This window comes from Ambystoma mexicanum, chromosome 1p (genome assembly GCF_040938575.1).
Source record: "Ambystoma mexicanum isolate Mex_15411 chromosome 1p, UKY_AmexF1_1, whole genome shotgun sequence".
Classification (NCBI taxonomy): Eukaryota; Metazoa; Chordata; class Amphibia; order Caudata; family Ambystomatidae; genus Ambystoma; species Ambystoma mexicanum.
The window spans coordinates 1,008,555,980-1,008,574,506 of NC_090921.1; the positions used below are offsets into that span (position 1 = coordinate 1,008,555,980).

Sequence of the window (18,527 nt, forward strand, 5' to 3'; positions counted from 1 at the left end):
CTTTACCTACCTCGTCAACGGTCACCATGGCCAGGGTCTCGCTGCCTCCCGGACCTCAGTCAACTGTGCCAATGACAATCCCTTCAACGATGGCTCCTATTCTGGATCTGCAGGCTCCTGTCACAGCCTCTTTTCCGATGGGCTCTCACCTCGTGAAAGACATGCCGCCGGCTCTGGATTTCCTGCCCAGACCCAGAAGGCCCCAAACAATCTACACCAGCTCTGAGGAGGACCAGCCAGAAGACATTTATTTGGATGAGGCCCATGAGGAACTTGACCCTTTTCTGCCTATGCCTCAGCGACCTTCCAATGGGCTCAAGCCTGCTTCCTGCTGCTCCTGCACCGGTTACAACAGCTCTTGCACCAAGAGAATGTCACTGGGAATCCTAACCACCCTGCATATGTTGGCGGCTGAGATGCAGCAGCCTCTGCTTCTGTGCCTGATCCAGCCAAGAGTCCTTCAAATTCTCCTCGGCATCAGCCGGCACCGCCTCATAAGGAACCTGTTGCCAGTCGAGCAGTGATAGGGGCCCTGCCCCCTGTGCTGGAAGAACCAGTTCACACTGACATTGGCGCGGGCTCCGACACCGCCAGCACTCACATTAATGAGTTTCACTGCGTTCCCGCGAATGGGGAACCCCTGGATGTTGTTGAGCCCTCCAGGGCCTCTCTAATGGCCATAAAGCTGACGCACCTACAGGGTTAGTCGTTTGGCAAAGAACTAAGCTGGGGGTAGATCTATCTTCAGCTGGTGCCTCCCTTTTGGACCAGCCACCTTGAAACTTGAGGATAACCATCTCCAGTTCCGGAAGCATCTCAAGACCTTCCTCTTTGCCTCTGCCTTTGCCCCCCTTCTCCCCTCTTGATCCGTTTCTTCTGTTGACATCGTGCACCTGGCCACCCTCTGTCATTCAGGCCCGGGTACCTGCTCACCCTGCCACCCTTCTGCACTGCCTCCAGGCCTCCCTCCTGCACTGCCTCCAGGCCTCCCTCAGCACTAGGGTTATATATCTGTACTCATACAGTCCCCATCCCACTTTTCTTCTGCACTTATCAGATGTACCTTATCTGACTAACTTTCCCATGCCACTTGCTGGGTGCACTACCATGGTTTTTATTTAATTTAATATTTATTTCTGTTTTCTCTCCTCTGCTCCTCCCTTTCCACTCCCCCCCCCCCTTTCCATGCACTTCCCCCGTTTTCCATGCACTTGCGCTTTCTTGAATGTCACTGGGCCTAGTAAGATCGCCTTTTTCTTTTGTTCGCCCTCCCTTTTTGCCTGGTCGCACTCTGAAACACGTGTGTACCAGCACAATATATAAATGTAATATCATTATTATTACTACTATTGCCTGTCTGGCCAGTGAGTTTTTATTAGTGAGCTGACCCAACGATTTTAATGTATCGTATTCCTCTTTAGCCGTTTTCAGGGCGTCTTCAACGGCCTTTCCAAAGAGGACGTTGGGCTCAATGGGCATATTTAGCAGAGTAACTTGCGTCTCTTGCTGGAAGTCGGACTGTCGTAACCAAGCATGACGCCTAATAATTGTCCCCTCTACAATAATCCTGCCCGCATTGTCCGCGGCGTCCAGATTACTTTTTAAAATGCAGCTTGAAACTGCCCTGCCTTCTGCAGCCACATAGGGTTCAGGGGCTGATGACAAACAAAGCTGATACCTCATCCCATTCATGGCAGTTATAACTAGCCAGAAGGGTGGTATTATTAGCTATTCCGGCTTGAAAAGCAGCCGAGGAGGCCACTTTCCTCCCCATTGTGTACAGCTTCTTACTCTCCTTATCCGGAGGAGCCTCAGAAGAGGGTGTTCCTGCTCTTTTCCTTGTTGTAACTACAAGAGAGTCAGGTTTAAGCTGTCCACCGATATAGAGAGGGTCTGATGGAGCAGGGCGGAAGAGCTTCTCGATGCAGAGATTAACTGCACGCGTCTGGTTAGGAGTTTCCAACGAGGGTTGTATCTTCCGCTGAATAGACTGCAGGAGGGAAATGAACTGAGTGACAGCCTTCTTATCCCCTAAAATGTTGTCAAAGTCCTTGTCTTGTTGAGTTTCCTGTGTCTTTATCTGGAAGTGCATGTCGTTATGTGGTGGCTGGTTATCTATAGGCGAATCTGCCACAGAAGGAACCTGGTTGACTGGAAAGTCCATGTTACACATGTCTGGCTCTTCATCATCACCATAGTAAGGGTCTGCGGCCTTTTGAGTTACATAGAGGTCCTCACTGTCAGTATCCGGGTCATACAGGTCAATGACTGAGGGGGGGGGCTCCTGCTGTGGTGGAATAGCTAGGGTATCAGGCGAGACCTTTTTGAAGGGGGTTGAGAAACAGTGGCTGATACAGGGACCTGAGAACTAGACTAGAGGCCACCTTTATGGGTGGGGTGGTCTGAAAAAAGTCTGCCATGAAGCTTGTGCTCCTCATGACCCTATCAATATCCTCACATGTCCATTGGGTAGAGCTAGGAATGGACATAGGGTCCAATGGAAACCCCTGATCCTGAGGAGTGACTGGCTTGTGGTGAAGGCTGTCCCTTTTTCTTTAAAGCTGTAGTAAGGGAATCCTGTTAATGTGAATCCTTACCCTTGTGTGGGGGCCTATCCTTATGGGACCTTTCCCTATGAGTGTTCTTATAAGACTTCTTCTTGGACTTCTTCCCCTTCATTAGGATGTCAAAATTAGGCTACGGAATGATCCGAAGTCTTGTCTACTGACGTGCAACGTTCGGAAATAGATTTAGTCACAATGTCTGTTCTGTCATTCGATAATCGGGGCCTGTCATGTGGCGATCGGGACCTAGAATGCCCAGAGGACAGGGATTCTACGTACCTCTTCCTAGACGTCGTGCATGGTCCTTTGTTCGACAAATGTGTTTCGAGTCTCAGCCCTGGGCTGTGTGCTTAGTGGAAGGGGCTGTGAGAGCGCCAATGCCGCCGGGTGTCGTCCCCGTAACAAGGCCGCCGGCCTGTCTGATGGGGTTGGAGGCCTGCGCTTGAGAAACCGAAGTATCCCCATTGCCTTCGGATAATGCGGCATTGCTGCCGTCGCTGAAAGTCCCCCCTCACCCCCCACGTCCATGGTGGCCTCGACCTGCATGCCATGGTCGGCCTAGCGCTTGGTTAGACGGTCCTTTAAAGTCTTAGGTTTAAAGCGCTTACAGGCTCGACAGGTCCCTTCGACGTGATCCAGAGGGAGACAAAAGTTGCACACCAGGTACTTCTTGATCCAAGGGAATTTTTTGTTGCATTTAGGGCAGAACTTGAAAGGGGTCCTATCCATAATGGAATGACACAGCAGCTAGACGAGAATAATGTACGAAAAGAGGTAAATACATTCTCAAATGTCCTTCCCCCTCGCCGAAGCAGCCCTCCTAGGCCGGACGCATTCGTAGATGGGAGCCTTCGACGTTTGTTTTCTTCACCGCTGTCGGATGTTTTCGATAGTCGGTGATGTAGAATATAAAGGATAGGGCGAGAAACTCTCTAATTTGTATAAATCAATGGCGTTATGCCAAAAGGAGAACTCCACGAAATAGCGTCTGTCTACGATGGCGGGAAAAAAACAATCTGAGGGACCTCGACGCGTGAAGGACCGTGGGTACAGTGGACACCACACTAGGGATAGTATTACTGGCACGCCCTGTCGATGTCCCTTTTCGAATATCCCTTTCAAGATATCCATACATCTCTGTGGCAGAATAAGATGTCCGAACGCTACGAGTTCATTGAGTGAGGTTGAGGGTGCACTGTTAGTCCCCCGTGCTGAGTCAGCAGATTGTACGGGCACGGGAGTCTGATGGGATCGCACACCGCCGGTTTGCGCAGGATTCCAGGGTTGTCTTGCCCACATGGGAGCAACTAGGATGAACGTCATCTGTTCCTTGTGGATCTTGTTCACCACCTTCCTCATGAGAGGTGTTGAGGGATGGGGGGGGGGGGGTGTATGCAAATTTCCTTGATCAGTTCTTCCATGGGGTGTTCCCCTTTGAGCCTACTGGGGAAACCTGGACACAAAGTCTTGGCATTGACTATTTTCACCTGTAGCAAACAAGTCTATTGTGGGGAAACCCCAATGAGAGAAGGTGTTCTACGACCCCTGCGTGTAGTTGCCATTCGTGTTTCTCTGGTAAGGGATCTCTGCTCAGTGAGCCTGCTAGAGAGTCGTGCTGTGACGATGGGAATATCTTCCGTTTGAGTGCCCATCTCCAAATTTGCTGCGCAAGCCTGGACAGATTTGGAGAACGTGTGCCCCCTTGTTTGTTGATGTAAAACATTGCTGTAGTGCTGTCTGTCAGGACTTGCACGGATAAGTTCGCTAGGTGAGACTCAAATGCCTGAAGGGCTTTGAATACTGCTAGCAGTTCTAGCAGATAGATGTGGTGCTGAGCTGTAATCCCACTATGCTGGCTCAGACCCTGGGCCCCCACACATTCACAGTGGTTGGCTTCCGTGACCTGGACCTCAGATACTGGGGAGGCTTGGGTGACTCAGCTACCCAAGATGTCGAAACCCAGAAATGTCTGGTCCCTGTTCCGCTCTTACCTCTCTTCTATATCAGCAAGTGATGTTGATGGAGCGTCAGAGTCCTCTTATTCCATTAACAGCTCCACTTGAATAGTATACGAATTGCTGTTTATTTGTATGCTCTTTGTGACCAGATGCATTGTCATTTACATGATCATTGTTGCTGTACACCAAATATTTGTATTTCATTGTGACTGCCGTGTGCGGCCTCATGCTCATCCTTCCTTGTGCTATAAATAAAGTTTTAAAAAAGAATGTAAAAGTCCTACAGTCCAACAAAAGTGCTGGGGGTCTCTAAGGTAGAGCGGAATTAGCACATTTCTGAGAATTCTCCCTAACACTTGCGCTTTCTCCCCACCTGCCCCCCCTCCCTGACTCCTCTCATGAACAAGTTGGTGAACAAGAGCCACAAGGAACAAGTGACACCCATCCTAGTTGCTCCTATGTGGGCAAATCAACCATGGTATCCACATCTGCGCAAAGTGGCGATGTGCGATCTCATCAAGCTCCCGTGCCAGACCAACCTACTCACTCCACACGGGGGATTAACATTGCACCCTCAACCTCACTCAATGAACTTAGCAGCGTGGCTCCTGAAGTCATAGAATTCGGACATCTTAACCTACCACTGAGGTGAATGGATATCCTCAAAGAGGCACGGAAGCCTAATACTGGACACCGTTATTTCGACAAGTGGAGGAGATTTGTAATTTGGTGCCAGTCTAAACAAATTAACCCCATATAATGTACCCCATCCCACATTCTAAATTATATGGTCCACTTGCTAGACTCAGGGTTAGTATTTAACTCTTTAAAGGTCCACCTGCCGGCTTTCTCATCCTTACCACCTCTCACAACAAGGTATCATGGTGGAAGGTGCCGGTCATCAAGGCATTCATGGAGGGAGTAAAGAGACTCCACCCTCCGATTTCAAACCTGCCGCCAGGATGAGATCTCAATGTAGTACTTGCCAAGCTCATGGGACCTCCTTTTGAGCCGATGCATAAGTCAACTCTTAAACACCTGATTTACAAGACTGCCTTCTTAGTGGCTATTACTTCCATAAGAAGAGTTAAGTGAATTGCAAGCATTGTCAGTGCAGGATCCTTTTTTTGTCATACACAAGGATAAAGTGGTTTTATGTACTCATCCTAGGTTCTTTCCTAAATTCATCTAAATATTTAATGTGAACCAGTCCATTGAGCTTTCGGCTTTCTTCCAGAACCCAGAAAGCTCAGCTGAGGTAAAACTCCTCACACTAGATAGGAGGGCGGTCCTTTACAATGTAGACTAGACCAGACCGCTAAGGAAAACAGACCAACTTGTTTGTCTCCGTAGCACCAGGCAGAGAAGGAGACCGCATTTCTAAGAATGCCATCTCCAGGTGGATAGTCAGATGTATACAATTGTGCTATTCCCTATCAAACACGACACTGCCTTTTACGCCCAGGGCTCACTCCACAAGGAGCACAGGAGCCACTCTGGCCTTTATTGCAAATGTCGCTCTAGACAGCATTTGCAAAGCAGCTACATGTAGCTCAATGCATACTTTCAATCAGCATTACTGCATGGACACTCATTCCAAGACAGATGCACAGGTGGGACAACCGGTTCTAAAACCTCTTTTCGCACGTGAACCTTCTAACATCCCACCACCTTCTCCTAACACTGCTCGCTAATCTATGCACAGCATGTGATCTAAGCCTCAGAAGGCATACATTACTCACCGTAATTGTATTTCTGATGCTTGTATCTGCTTAGATTCACATGCGCCCACCCTTCCTCCCCTCGGAGAGAAGGTGCATGGATGCATATGAGCTTGTCTGATACGTATCTGCTTGGATACTTCTGTACTCACGCTACACTTCATGCTACCTCATGTCATAACAATAACACTGAGGGACCTCGATGCTTGAAGGACCATGGGTGCAGTGGACGTCACACAAGGGATAGTATTACTGGCACGCCCTGTCGACGTCCCTTTTCGAATTTCAACTGTAATACTCTGCAACGTCAACTAGATGTCGGCCTACGCACAGCATGTGTGAATCTAAGCAGATACAAGCATCAGAAATAAGAATACAGTGAGTAATGTATCCCATATTAGTATAGTTCAGTGGCAGCACGCTCGTCTTGGAAGCAAGACGACTCAGATGAGCAATAGGTTTGAATCCGGGTCCGCGCTTGGAAACCTCTTGGGTTTTAAGCATGTTATAAAAAAATTATATATATATTTCTGAGGCTTGTGGAATCTGCTTAGATCACATGCTGCGCATAGGCCGACATCTAGTGGAAGTTGCGGAGTATTAGTTTGTTTTTCGAAACTCAAAAATGGGCGTCGACACAGGGCGTGCCAGTAATACTATCCCTAGTGTGACGTCCACTGTACCCATGATCCCTCACGCGTCTAGGACCCTCAGATTATTTTTTTCCGCCATACTGGTCGGAAGCATTCAGCGGAGTTCCCTGTCATTAGCCATACTTTGAAAATGATTGTTATATTTACCCTTTTTCTCCACCCTAACGTCGAGTCACCGAAATTCGACACTCGACGCCGAACCGGAAAAGAAAGCGACCGTCGAGAGCTTCACGACAGAGTGGGCCTAGGAAGGCCTCTGGCCTCGGCCCGGGCCTTGGAAGGCCTCTGGCCTCGGCCCTACAAGTAAGGAGTGTGGGAGGTGGACATACTCTACACTCTTATATACTTTCTTATATATTCCTACACTTACCAGCCCGCTGCCCCAAGGTGCGTATAGAGGGTACCCCTTTCCAATTTTGCCCAAAGTGCAACCGCAAGTATCCTTGGGTTGACGGACACGCCACGTGCAATCTCTGCTTGCCAAGGGATCACCCTGAGGCAAATTGCAGAGCGTGTAGTAGGTTCAAACCTAAAACACTAAAAGACCATTCCACCAAGCATTGGGCCCACCACGCCAGGCGTCAAGAGGCCATGGCCGCGGAGGGGGCCTTCAGCGACGGCAGCGACGCCGTACTTTCGGACGGCGAGGGCAACACGGCATTGAAAGACAGCCAGGCGCAGGTCCCCGACCTCGGAAGGTCGTCCGGCAGGGCGGCTATGGGGAAGACCCCCGGCGACGTAAGCGCAACCCACAGCCCTTCCAAACACACGAAGTCCCACCGAGACTCGACTCGCACGTCGAGCTCTCGGAAAGAGGCACATGGGGAACGGTCCGAATCGGCATCCTCTGGGCGTTCTCGATCTAGATCGCCGCATGACTCCAGGCAATCATCCACTATTGCCAAGAGTGCCTTGCTCCCCAAAGTAACCGAGGTTCGATCGTCTGATGATGAAGCCGACCTCGATCCCCAGACCGCACTCCAGGAGTCGGTGTCTACAGCCCAAGTAATGCCTATTCCCGAATCCCAACCTACACGGTCGAAGGATAGTACCACCACTACCGAAGCTCCGAAGGCCCAAAGAAGCAGGGTAAACACTCTTCCAGCCACGGGGAGGTTGGAAAACAGAGGAAGCAGTCTCAGCCTACTTCCACACCGCAGAAACATTCCACTCCACTCAAACAGACAGGTCTCACATCTCGATTATAGATGAGACAGGGAAACTCCCCCCAGGCAGAGTCATTCCCAGTTCAAGAGAGTGCTCTAGTGAGGACATAGTCATGTCAAGAATGTCATCATTGGCAGATTTCTCTTCCAAAAACCCTGAACATTTTCTCACTTATAACCTCGATGGGTCAGCACCCTCAGGCTCCAAAGATCCAATCCCCCCCAAGTAAAAAATCCCGGTTCGAAACAACACGGTCACATTCACCCTTATTCTCAAGAAGATCATTCCCTTTGTGAGGATACAGATTTGGGCATGTTGGAAGAACAGACTGGGACAGGCTACTATGGGGACGATGAGGAAGAGGACGACCCAGAAACATACAGGGTAGATTCCCCAGTAGATAAGGAACCACCGGTTACCGACTCCCCTGTCGACAACCAGCCCCTCCTAAATGAAGTCCTATCTCGAGCAACCGAAGAGTTGGTGGGAGAAAGGAGACCTGTTGCACAAGCCATCCCTATCCTTAGATCGATCCAAAGAAGAATAGACCCTTCACTGTTAAACCCCAACCTCACCAGGGCAGTCAACCCCAGGATTGAGAAGCTTTTCAGGGCAGCCCAATCAGACCCACTGTATATAAGGGGGCATCTGAAACCGGACTCCCTAGTCGTTACAAACACCCGCAAGAGGGCAGGAACAACCTTGTCGTCATCAGAAGCTCCTCCCGACAAGGAGAGCAAGAAAATGTATGGGTTCGGCAGAAAGGTTGCCTCCACTTCCGCCTACCAAGCAAGAATCGCCAACTCCACCACCCTGCTGGCGAGTTATAACTGCCACCAATGGGAGGAAGTCGCGGCACTCATAGATTCCGCCCCAGAACCCCTAAAGAGCCAAATGGCACGAGTCTCAGCGGAAGGTAGAGCCGTATCCGGTTGCATTTTAAAGGCAACCTTTGATGCCGCAGATAACGCTGGGAGATTGATAGCAGAGGGTACTGTTATCAAGAGACATGCTTGCTTACGGCAGTCTGGATTCAAGGCCGAAACCCAAGCATCCTTGTTAGACAAACCGGTGGAGCCAGATCTATTGTTCGTTAAGGCGGTCGAGGACGCGCTGAAAAATGCCAAGGACGAGTATGAAACACTCAAGTCCCTAGGTCAACTAACCACTAAGCCCCCAAATCAAAGGGGTAATGGCAATTTTTGCCGCACACGCGGACAAAATTCCCAAAGAGGGTCAAGCTATTCCCAGGGCCAGGGTACGCAGTGGAACAATAACCAACAGTCTACCCAAGGTTATAGCAGGGGGAATAAGAGAGGACGGGGTAAAGGTAGAGGCAGCCCCAGTAGAGGCGGCGGCACGCCTCCACCAAAACAGTGACGCTCCACTCATGGTCCCTTCTCACGCATCCCGAGTAGGAGGACGCATTTCCAACTTCACCCAGGCTTGGGAAGGGATCACATCAGACAGATGGGTGCTGTCCACAGTGTCCGCAGGACACTGCATAGAACTGTTAGAGCGTCCCCGAAACCACCCTCCACGACAAAGAACACATTCTTTGGACCACCAAAAAATCCTCCTCGAGGAAATCGTCAATCTGCTAGCAAAGGACGCGATCGAGCTCGTCCCAGGACACCAGGTAAACAAGGGTATTTATTCAACCTACTTCCTTGTACCAAAGAAAGATTTAACAATGCGCCCAGTATTGGACTTACGGTCTGCAAACAAATATGTCAAGCCCCAAATGTTTCGCATGACAACTCTCCAAGAGGTAAGCCCCCTCCTAAAAAAGAGGGTCTACATGGCAACATTGGATATGAAAGATGCCTATTTTCATATTTCCATGTTCCCAGCGCACAGAAAGTACTTGCGGTTCAAGGTGGACAGTCGGCACTACCAGTTCAAAGTACTGCCCTTCGGGATAGCTTCAGCTCCAAGGGTATTTACCAAGGTACTGGCGGTGGCGGCAGCACACCTACGCAGGGAGGCAATCCCGGTGTACCCTTACCTAGACGACTGGCTCATCACGGGGGAAACCCCAGCGATTTGCAGAACAAACATTCAAAGAACAGTCGACCTCCTCTTCGAATTGGGTTTCTCAATAAACAAGAAAAATTCAAGTCTGGTGCCAAGCACCTCCAAACAGTTCCTAGGAGCTATCCTAGACACACAAGAGGGGTTGGAATGGTTGGCGAAACAGTGGTCTCAGGCAAGTGGTCAGTGGGAGGATCTAGTGGTCGTTTCGCCAACACTGGTACAAAGCCTTCACTGGTGGACAAGAGAAAATCTGTCCAAGGGGAAACCCTTTTACGGTCCCGAGATACAGGCGGTAGTCACAACCGATGCATGCCTGACAGGGTGGGGAGCTCACCTCCTCCACCACACAACTCGGGGTCTCTGGTCTCACTCGGTGGCCAAGAATCACATCAACCTGCTAGAGCTTCTGGCAGTATTCAGAGCGCTTCAAGCGTTCAAGCCCTACCTGCTGAATCTGTCAGTGCAGATCCGGACGGACAGCACTACAGCCATGTTTTACATGAACAAGCAGGGAGGGACTCGTCCGCCAAATCTGTCCAAACTTGCCCAGAGAATTTGGATATGGGCACTCAAACGGAACATCTTCCCATCATCGCAACATGTTCCAGGGGATCTCAATTCTCTAGCAGATGCACTAAGCAGAGATCCCCTCCCAGAGGAGCACGAATGGTGTCTACACAGAGAAATCTTAGAAGATCGCTTCCCTCAGTGGGGTTCTCCCACCATAGACCTATTCGCCACAAGCGAAAACAGACAATGCCCAAGATTCGCGTCCAGATTCCCACAACCAGGCTCCCAGGGGAACGCCCTGTGGATGAACTGGTCAGGAATGTTTGCATACGCTTTTCCACCAACTCCTCATCAGGAAGGTGGTGAACAAGATGAACAGGGAATCGATGACGCTCGTCCTAGTTGCTCCCATGTGGGCAAGACAACCGTGGTTCCCACACTTACGCAGACTAGCGATGTGTGAACCCATCAAACTCCCGGGCTGGTACAACCTACTGTCCCAGCATCAAGGTCAAACAGTACATCCTCTACCCAACTCAATGAACCTAGCAGCATGGCTCCTGAGGTCATAGAGTTTGGATATCTCAATTTACCTCAAAGATGTATGGACATCCTAAAAGAATCTAGAAAGCCTAACACGAGGCACTGCTACTTTGACAAATGGAAGAGATTCGTTATCTGGTGCCAGAATAGACAAATCAACCCAGTTGATTGCACTCCTTCAACTATTGTTACATACATGCTCCACCTGCTGGATGCAGGACTGTTTAACTCACTGAAGGTGCATCTGGCAGCTCTGTCAGCATACACCACCTCCCATAACAAGATGTTGTGGTGAAAAGTTCCAGTGGTTAAATCCTTCATGGAAGGAGTAAAGAGACTTCACCCTCCTATTTCACACCCACCACCAGGGTGGGACCTTAATGTGGTGCTAGCTAAACTCATGGGCCCCCCATTCGAACCCATGCATAAAAGTAGTCTCAAACAGCCGACTTATAAGACAGCCTTCTTAGTAGCTATTACATCCATAAGAAGGGTTAGTGAAATTCAGGCTCTGCCAGTGCCGGATCCTTTCTTTACAGTCTACAAGGATGAACTGGTTTTGCGTACACACCCTAGGTTCTTACCTAAGTTTATTTCCAAATTCCACGTGAACCAGTCCATCGAGCTTCCGGCTTTCTTCCAAAACCCACAAAGCTCGGCTGGGGTGAAACTACACACCATAGATGTGCGTAGGGCGGTCCTCTACTATGTAAACAAGACCAGACCGCTGAGGAAAACAGACCAGCTGTTTCTCTGTAGCTACAGGCAGAGAGGGGGATTGCGTCTCTAAAGGTGCCATCTCTAAGTGGATTGTTAGCTGTATCCAGCTGTGTTACTCTCTTTCTGAGAAAACTCTGCCTTTCACACCAAGAGCCGCCTCTACAAGAGGCATCAGGGCCTCTCTGGCTTTCATTACAAATGTACCCCTAGACACCATTTGCAAAGCAGCTACTTGGAGCTCTATTCACACTTACTCAGCACTACTGCATTGACACCCATTCCAAGACAGATATTCAAGTGGGACAAGCGGTTCTAAGACATTTATTTGTTCATGAGCCTCCTCATATCCCACCTCCTTATTCTAACACTGCTCGCTAATCTATGCACAGCATGTGATCTAAGCAGATTCCACAAGCCTCAGAAGAGATGCATTACTCACCGTAATCGTATTTCTGATGCTTGTATCTGCTTAGATTCACATGCAACCCACCCTTCCTCCCCTCTGAGAGAAGGCGCATGGATGCCTGTAGTCTTATCTTCTATCTATCTACTTGGATTATCTGTACTCGCGCTACTCCTCATGCTACCTCATGTCACAAAGAAAAAACACAATCTGAGGGTCAAAGACGCATGAGGGATCATGGGTACAGTGGACGTTACACTAGGGATAGTATTACTGGCACGCCCTGTGTCGACGCCCATTTTCGAGTTTCGAAAAACAAACTGCAATACTCCGCAACTTCCACTAGATGTCGGCCTATGCACAGCATGTGAATCTAAGCAGATACGAGCATCAGAAATACGATTACGGTGAGTAATGTATCTCATATATATATATTGAAATGGGGCTCTCGAAATTTGGTATTTTCGGCCACGTAATGATGGGCTGCAGTATTTCGGTATGGTACGGTAACCATCCTGTGGGCTGAGTAGCTTAGTCCAAGGCATCTGCAGTGCATTGGTCTCCATTCTGGGCCCGCTTGGAACTCTGCAGGACGTCAACGTGTGGTCCAAGACAAGTCTTCCAGCAGCTGCTGCTCTGCTGCATGAAGATGGGCCTTTTTGGAGCAGTGTCTTTTTGTCGGCATGAGTGCTGCCTGCCGCGCTCTGATCAGGGTGGTCTTCTGGGCTGTCAGTCGTGTTCTGAAGGTCTGATGTCCTGTTACCTGCTCTGCCTGGTATCTTGTAGTGCCTGGACCTTTGTGCTTCAAGACATCTAGAACCACCGTGTAGCCAGACTCTTATTCCCCATTCCCACCAAATGCCCCTCTTTCTCCCCATCTCGGGGTCGCCTGTGTGTGGATTCCGCTCCCTCGCTCCTGCTACCGGTACTTAAACTGGAACTGTGATTTTTATTTTAGACACTAGGCTTGATTTCCTATCAGGAAAGGACTTAAGTGATAGGAGCTTTTTACCTATTAGGCACGGTATGTTTCACTTTACTGCCCTCCATTTTTTATGGTGGTTCATTGCAGAACTGTTTTACTGTTTATTAGTGTAAAGTGTGGCTGATCTCCATTTGAGAACACAAACTGAGTTTGTTTTATGCGTTTTAGGAATAGATACTTAGAAACCATTGCTGGGATTTGCATTTTAAAATCTGCTATAATACAGTCCAATTAATTATCTAGTGTAATCGCCAATATTTCTGCTTTTGATTTAAGACTTTTGCCACTGCTGTGGTTGCTCAATGGCAGAAGGATGAATTGAGAGAGGCCCTTAAAGCTCTGAAAAAGACTATGGATGACCTGGACCGTGCAAGCAAAGCTGATGTTCAGAAACGAGTGAGTACCTAAAACACTGATTAAGGGCAATCACACTGCTCTCAGCAGTTGGGAAAGTGTACCGGCTTTGTCTCTGCACAGATTTTTGACTTTCAAGTTACCTCCAACCACAGAAAATCCTTTGGGATGTGTGCCCTGTTTTAAGGTCAGAAGGTGTTTGAGAAAGATATTTAACATTCTGATACAGGATTGGAGGAGGGTTAGGGCAATTGGAGGGGCGGGGGGCGTAAATACATGGACTGCCAAAAAAGAATGGATGTGTTTGATGGCAGACTCCTGACCAGTGAAAGCGTATGCACTGCCTGGTAGCTGGAAATTAGATTTTGTTGCAGGATACTGCAGAGGGCATAGAGCTTGCGCTACAAGAATATGTGGCATGTTGATGGATTTTGTTAAATGTTAGTGGTTGTTGTAGAGGCCGGTGTACATTCATTGAGGAAACTGGCGAGGTTGAAGCATGTAATGGGGAGTGTAAGGTGGCTGAGTGACAAGTCGCCTATGGCCTGTATTGCTGCAACCTCTGTTTCATGTCTACAATGTCAATTTTAAATTCTCTTCTATGGCCACTAGGTGCTTGAAAAGACCAAGCAGGTGATTGATGAACACCCCAACCAACCTGTGGTAATCCTGGAAATGGAGACTGGTGCCTCTGCAAAGGTGGGCTTCTTTTCTCTGTATTGGATATGAAATGCAAGTTGAAGGAGCTTACAATCGCAGAACTCCAATGTTATGTAGGCTGCTTAATCCTAGAAAATACACAGTGCCCTTTGGTGCCTTTTTTTTTCCTCCCCCTTTTATGCGCAGGTTTACGATAATATTTTGCATTTAGTTGGGAAATTGATTAACTCTGAAATGTTATTCTGGTTGTAAACAGATGTTCTCTAATATGCGATATTCATTACAATAAAAAATAGTTGAAGATCTATACAAGTTAGCTAGATCCCATAACACTTTTTATAAAGGGAAACACATTTTCCAATGGTTCGAGGTCTTGTCCCTTTTTCTTTGTTTTAGGGGAACAGAACTGAAGCATTATGCGGAGAAGCATAATCACGCAGAGTGTCATGATTGCAGGGCATGCACAGTCACTCCCTGTGCGGCCCCTTCCTTGCACATGTCCTAGACCCAACCACCAGTATTTTGTCCATTTGGACGTGGTTGCTGCAGAGGTGCACTTAACATGCTAAATTTCTTTCATATTCGGTTCTATTTCCTTATTTATGCTTTGGATATTGAGGTTCAAGACGTGCCTTTTGCCTTCACAAACCCACATTCCCTGTACTTTGTGTAGCTTGTGCCTGGTCCGCCTGCACATTGTGACGCGCTATCGCATTTTTCCTTTGTCTTCACCTGATGCCTACTAATCATTTATCAGCAGGACGGGGGGGGGGGGGGGGGAGTACAAAACCTTTTTCATAGGCTCCCTGACATGAGTACACATAACCAGTTTTACTTGTACAGCACTCCATTGCATCCTTGCTGGGTTTGCCCGATTTAGACCCAAGTACAAATAGAAATCCCAAATGTTTCCTGAACTCAAGGCGGTTGGTTCCTCAGGTGGTCCTCCAGAGTTTTCTGAGGTGCCATGCAGGCCTTATTCCGGGTCTCGATGTGAGGGTCTGTCTAGACTAGACTTAAAAGTGGGGTTTATCCAAGGTACTACTTGAAGGAGGCTGATCTCAGCTGAGGTGTTTGAATCTTGAAACACAGTGCACATGGGGCATGCCCAGAAGGTGTTAAGCGTCCTCTTTATAGCACTGGAAAAAGGGTCAATCCAAGGCCATAGAGACTAATGAATAGACCCTAACGGATTAAGCTCACCCTCTGCACTAACCAAACTGCTTTTCTGCTGCCCCTCATGTCAGGGTGTACAAGATATTGGAAGCACACTGTTGGGAAAGATTTCTCTTTAGGCAGCTTTCCCGTCCATCTTCTATGGACCCCCAAACTTTTTCGTTTGTGAACCTGTCCCGACTTTTTACGGGGAAATGAAGCCTTCAGCTTCACTCCCCTGGCCTTTTGCTCCTTTGTAATGGGGAAACTGATCAGTCCTTCACACTGTCAGTACTGGGAAACTGTTTCTCTGTTGTCTTTTTACTTTTTAGGGGAACTTTTTAACAAAGCGCACACAGCATCTGCAGTGTGGATACTTTTGTATTACCCTAATCTTTTACACTTGGGATTTTTGGTTACTTTTATATGTGCCTAAAGAGAAGCTGGTGGCAGCAGATGCATTTATACAATTTTGGCATTTTTTTTCAGTGTGCACACTCGGTTTACCGCATCTGGCTACTAAAAGTAGCTAATGCCCTAAAATGGCCATGCCATGAGATATACTCCTACGTCCTGTTGCCTGACACCGCCCACCGGCGCCACTCCCCAGTCCCCTTTTCTGCGTCGACGGGAACGGGTCGATTTCACCAGCTCTCCTGGGTTTGGCTTCGGCCATGTAATTCCACACGCTCTTCCCCGGATATTCTTCTGTCTTTTCTTTATCATTTAGATACTTGGCCCTCCGACGCCACGCTCCTTCCCGGTGCATGTCGACTTCAGCCGGTGTCCAGCCTGCGAGGGGCACTTCCCTATGTCCGACCCTACGCCCTTTGCCTCTGCTGCCTTTGCCCCGACCATGGCTGGGAAGGTTGTTCCATGTGCAAGGCCCTGACCCTCGGGCACTGAAGAACAGGCTAGCTAGGTGGAGAGAGCTCTTCCACAAGTCACTACCGGAGGACCTGAAAGACTTTGTCAAACATCACTCGAGGCCAAAGGCAAGGCCTCTATTCTCCATCGCACTCCATAAGGGCGACTCCTTTCCAAGGAAGCGCCCGACCGGGAGGAACCTATCGGTTCTAGCACCAGGGCACGTACCGCAGCTGTTCCAGCTCCCGGCCTCATGGCCGAGGGTTCTCCGGATCCTTCCGGTACCAGTGCGGAGGGACTGCAAGTTTATTTTACCAGGTTACTCCAGAGAGGCAATGCCCTAATACCGGCATCATGTCCGAGGGGGTGCCCTTTACACAGCACTACCTGTAAATCTGCTGAGGGCAGTACGCCTTCCATGCCCCGGCCTGAGGTGCGGGATAGGCATTACGTTCCAACACCAGGCATCTTGGACGGGGCTGGTTCATGCAAGCCAGGAACCACGCCTTCGGCACATGGCACGCAGCTTGACAAAATGCCCGCCATGCCAGACAAAATGGCCGTTCGTCCAATAGCTCCTCTGAGTGGGTGGAGGAATGAGTCACAAGGTGGGAATGATGTCAACAAGCTTATCCTACAGCTTATCCATCAGCTGCACAGGGCAAGTTCCCCCTGCACCCCAGGCAGAGTGTGCCCTGGCCCCAGCTGCCGTTAGCCACTCCGTCTATATCACCTGACACAAGACAGGTTCTTCGAAAGGTTCCTAACGGCGCCCAGTACCCCTCTGCCAGTTCTGGACCCTCCGAGCACTCAGGTGGACACAGACGAGGAGGAGGTCCCCGTCATGCCTTCTTCAGTGAAGGCCTTCCACGAACGCCTTGCAGCCCTGGCAGAATACCTGGGCCTTCCTCAGCCCGAGGTCGAACAGCCCGAGGAGGGTGTCTTGGCAGAATTCCTCACCCTAAGGCCCCCCTCCAAGACGGGGATCCAGATGCAGAAGGACGTTGTTGCCCTGGCCAAAAAGGGGTGGCTCAAGCTGCCCTCGCCCCAGCCTGTCAACTGCCGCCTCAATGCCAAGTACAGGCAGTTGAAGGGGGATACACTCTTGCTTTCGGCCCAGCCTCAGCCACACTCCCCAGTGATTGCTACGGTATCACTCTATTCTAAGCCTGTCGTCCTCGGTGCAGCTAGGCAAGGAGGAGAAGATCTTGGAGGTGTATGGGAAAAAGCTGTACTCCAATGCCTCCCTGCATCAAGCCAACGCTGATGCCATGCTGGTGGCCGCTAACCAAAGGCTCTGGCGGGAAATTGCGGACTTTCTCCTGGAACGTCCGCCACAAAGCCAGGCTTGCTTCAAAGGGGGATTTGGAGAAGCCAGGCTGATATCGCAGGACATCATGGAGTCCACAGTGGCCCATAGCGACACCTCTCGCTGGGCCATCTGCATCGCCACGGACATGAGAAGGACGGCCTGGCTCCGGGCTACCAAGTTTAACCCCGACGTCCAGGAACGCATATTGCACCTTCCATTCGAGGGTAGTGACCTCTTCGACTCCACCCTGGATGAAGAATTGGATAAAAAAAACAGCTCACAAACCGCCAAGTCTTTATTCTTACGAAGACCACGCCCAAGGCGTACACCTAGTCACAGCAACGCTCAGACCAGCAGGTGTCTAGAGGGTTCCGAGGCTTCCAAGAACAGAGGTCAAGACAACCTGACCGTTTCCCCAGTCAGCATCGGAGGAAACAACAAAAGGGGGGGGGCAAGGGCTTTTCCAATCACCCTCCTCCGCAACAGCCTCAGAGGGAAAGAAGGCATGACACGCCCCTCCGGGCCAATATTTCTCAGACCGCTGGATCCTCTGTAGCTTCCATGTGGTACCGTCTACCGGCTTCTTCCTCTCCTCCCTTCTCCCCTCCTCTCCCATGGATTGGGACAGCAACTCTGTTGGCGGAGAGCCGGTCGCTTGTCGAGAGCCAAGCAGTGGAAGAAGTCCCAGCCTCCCAGAGAGGATTGGGCTTCTATTCCAGGATTTTCGCCATACAGAAGAACCACCAGGCTGGCCTGAGAGGAGTTGGACCTTTCCACCCTCAACCTCTCCCTTCCATTACAAAAGTTCAAGATGGTTCCGCCAGCTCTCATTGCGGAGATGCTGAACAGGGGAGACTGGATGCGTTTCCTGGACCTGAAGGACGCGTACTTGCACGTCCCTATCTGGTTCAGGATCAT

The 18,527-nt window shown here is 49.7% G+C and overlaps 1 protein-coding gene across 1 annotated transcript in view; it reads left to right on the forward strand.

Moving 5' to 3' along the window:
- Positions 1–18,527, forward strand: part of AARS1 (alanyl-tRNA synthetase 1) — a 751,871-nt gene that overhangs the window by 695,980 nt on the left and 37,364 nt on the right. Inside the window, exons 18-19 of the mRNA XM_069655037.1 lie at positions 13,538–13,657; positions 14,228–14,314. Coding sequence (XP_069511138.1) covers positions 13,538–13,657; positions 14,228–14,314 — 207 coding nt within the window. The remainder of the gene's footprint in view (positions 1–13,537; positions 13,658–14,227; positions 14,315–18,527) is intronic.